Source organism: Hibiscus syriacus, unplaced genomic scaffold, assembly GCF_006381635.1.
Source record: "Hibiscus syriacus cultivar Baekdansim isolate YM2019G1 unplaced genomic scaffold, ASM638163v2 tig00110548_pilon, whole genome shotgun sequence".
NCBI classification, from domain to species: domain Eukaryota; kingdom Viridiplantae; phylum Streptophyta; class Magnoliopsida; order Malvales; family Malvaceae; genus Hibiscus; species Hibiscus syriacus.
The window spans coordinates 1,726,392-1,729,523 of NW_024062775.1; the positions used below are offsets into that span (position 1 = coordinate 1,726,392).

The following is a 3,132-nucleotide window of genomic DNA, read 5'->3' on the forward strand; positions in this document are numbered from 1 at the left end:
TATACAAATTTATCCATTCAATTTCAGTACAATTTAGAATATAAATTTCATTAGTTACTCGTTTTAATATGAAATTAAAAGATAAAAATATCTGAAATAGATAAATGTTGGATTCTTTCCTTCTATTTGGTCGGTAAAAGCATGTCCGTAAGAGTGGCATTCCGTGTAATTTCCACAAAGAAATAAGCCCATTATAGATAACTGCAACGTATATATTATTTATTTAAGATATATATTCATATAACAGAGACGTGATTGAATTCATTACGTTGTGGGTAGTTTTGCATAAAGAAAATTCCAATTCGGTGGCTCGCTATCAAGTCTGCTGTGAGAGCTCAATCGATCCCCACAAATCGATCCCCACAATTTTCTCCTCTGGCAGTTTAAATTTCTATAACTTGGTGGAAATCAGCTTTGGTGTCAAGCATGGAAGATCGCAAGGAGCCGGAGGTGAGTCCTTTTCTTTTCTCTCGTTTTCTTTTCTGGGTTTTAGCTCTGTTGTTGAGGGTTAAGCTGAAGCATCATTTTCTTTGCAAACAAACAAATTTTATGAGATGTGAATCTTTTGAAATTCAGTCATGCGGGGTTTCACTTTCGGTTTTTAGCCTTTGACTTTGGAAACCCAATCATAGAATTTGTTCTGTATTTTTTCCTGATTTTCTATGAATTTTTTTTGAATGATTAAACAGAAAAATGGAGGGTGGGTATCAGTGCCACAATTCGGTGAGTGGGAGCAGAAAGGGCAGGTGCCGGATTACTCACTAGACTTCTCAAAGATAAGGGAAATGCGGAAGCAAAACAAGAGGGAAGTTTCAAGAGCCAGTCTTGGAAATGAAGATGAATTCATTAACCCTACTGTTTCAACTGCCCCTACCGCTGATCATCACTCCCCAACTGTAAGCGTTCCCTCCCACTAATTTTCCCTTTATGATCAACTTCAAATGTTGCTTTTTTTTTTCTGGTTTTGGTAGGTAGCTGTAAATGGGGGGACAGTGCCCTAAGAAAAATGAATATAAAGCTATAGACTTTGGCGGCATATGCATGTGCTTGGGGTGGTGGGGGACGTTTGCTTAGTTGGCTCATTTCATCTTTTCCTTTCATCTTTTCCTTTCATCCTTAGCATATGGGTTGGCCCTTTGATAAAAAAAAAACAAAAAAAATTGGAATAATTTGATTTCATTAGGATTAAAAGTGTGATTTTGTTGTCAGACGAAGAGGGGAATCTTCAGCTGCTTCAACTGCTGCATCAAGGCCTGAACCTGATGAATCGAAAGAGCAATCTCTTCTTTTATTTGTATTTGATCCTAATATATGTTTATTAAATTTGGTGATTAATGTATGCAACTCAGTCATTTGTTCTGCTGCTGATAATTTGGAATTACATATACAATGGATAAGTTAAGGGAGGTAGTTCAACTCCAAGTCTTGATTTGAAAAAATTACGAGTTTAATCAGGCAAAAATAAGTTAATTAAATGTCACAATTGAAATGATATGAAAAGAATGAATTTAGTACCACGTCAATATATGATTTTTTCCCTTCAAAGTCTATTACTATATTTTTAAGGAAACTATTTATGTATGTCTCAACAAAGTGATTATTTTATATCTTTAGGGTGCGTTTGGTTCACGGAATATAAGATTACCATTGAGAATAAGATTACTGGGAATATTGTATTTTGTGTTTTATTGGTTTAGCAGGAATGTAAAATTACCGTGTTTGGTTAAAAAAATAAAAGATTATTGGAATGCATATTTTACCAAATTGTTCTTATTATATATTTGTTTTTTTAACAAGTTGAGTTCTACTATAATTTTATTATAATTATTTATATATTTTCTTTAAAAAAAATTTAAATTCATAAAATTTATATAATTTTTTACAAAATTGAATGGATAAATAGGTTTAATGAAATGATAAAATTTTATTTTAACCCATGAACTTCATATAAAATTCTAATTATGAACTTTTTTTTGTAAATCTAAAATAGTTTAAGGATAAATTTGTAATTTAACCTTCGTAGAATTTTTATTATTCAATGACAGAAGAATGATATTTTTGAAAAAAAAAATTAAGGGCATTTTAGTCCAAAACAACGGTAATCCAACAATACCTAAGGAAATGGAGGTAATGACATTCCCTGTAATATACACAAAAAACCCACTATTAGTAATCTTACATTACTGGGAATGAGATTCCCGGGCTAACCAAACGGGAGAATGTGGATTCAATTCCCATGGGAATCCCACATTCCCCCATCTAAACGCTCCCTAAAAAGGGGTGTTTGGTTTAACAGTGGAATGGAATCTCATTTCCCGTTTGGTTAGCCAACATTTCCAACCTCCGATAATCTTTTATTATCAATAGTAGTATTTTGCGGTATATTACCGAGAATGTGACTATTCCTCTTTCCTTAGGTATTATTGGATTACCGGCGTTTTGGATTAAAATGACCTTAATTTTTTTTCAAAAATATCATTCTTCTGTCTTTGAATAAAAAAAATTCTACGAAGGTTAAATTACAAATTTATCCTTAAACTATTTTAGATTTACAAAAAAATCTATAATTAAAATTTTATATGAAGTTCAGGGGTTAAAATAAAATTTTACCCTTTCATTAACCTTTTTTATATTTTCAATTTTGTAAACAATATATATATAAATTTTATGAATTTAAATTTTTTAAAGAAAATATATAAATATTTTCCAACTTGTTAAAAAATAAAAATATAATAAGGACAATTTGGTCAAATATACATTCCAATAAGTTTTTATTCATTTAACTAACCACGGTAATCTTACATTCATGCTAAACCAACCAAACACAAAATACAACATTCTTAGTAATCTTATTCCTACTGGTAATCTTACATTCCGTGAACCAACACACCCTTAGAGTTATTTTCCCACTTTTAAATCTTCCGTACAAGTGATCCAATTTTCACTCGGGAAGATTCTATGTCTAAGAGGGAAGGCTTTCCTCTGAAGCAATTCAATAAAGTTAATAAATGGTGTGATTGGTCAAAAGTTTATAAGTTAAAAGTACTACTTATAATTTAATAAATTAAAATTAAAAAAAGTTATCAGTCGGAGTAACAAAATATGTTATACTAAAATATTATATATGATAAA

General features: G+C 30.7%; 1 protein-coding gene across 1 annotated transcript; it reads left to right on the plus strand.

The window, feature by feature from the left end:
• Positions 1-267: 267 nt before the first annotated feature.
• LOC120130491 lies at positions 268-1,422 on the plus strand. The gene is made up of 3 exons (XM_039147729.1): positions 268-450; positions 690-896; positions 1,210-1,422. The coding sequence occupies exons 1-3, from the start codon at positions 427-429 to the stop codon at positions 1,255-1,257; spliced, it is 279 nt and encodes a 92-aa protein (XP_039003660.1). The 5' UTR covers positions 268-426; the 3' UTR covers positions 1,258-1,422.
• The last annotated feature ends 1,710 nt before the right edge of the window (positions 1,423-3,132 follow it).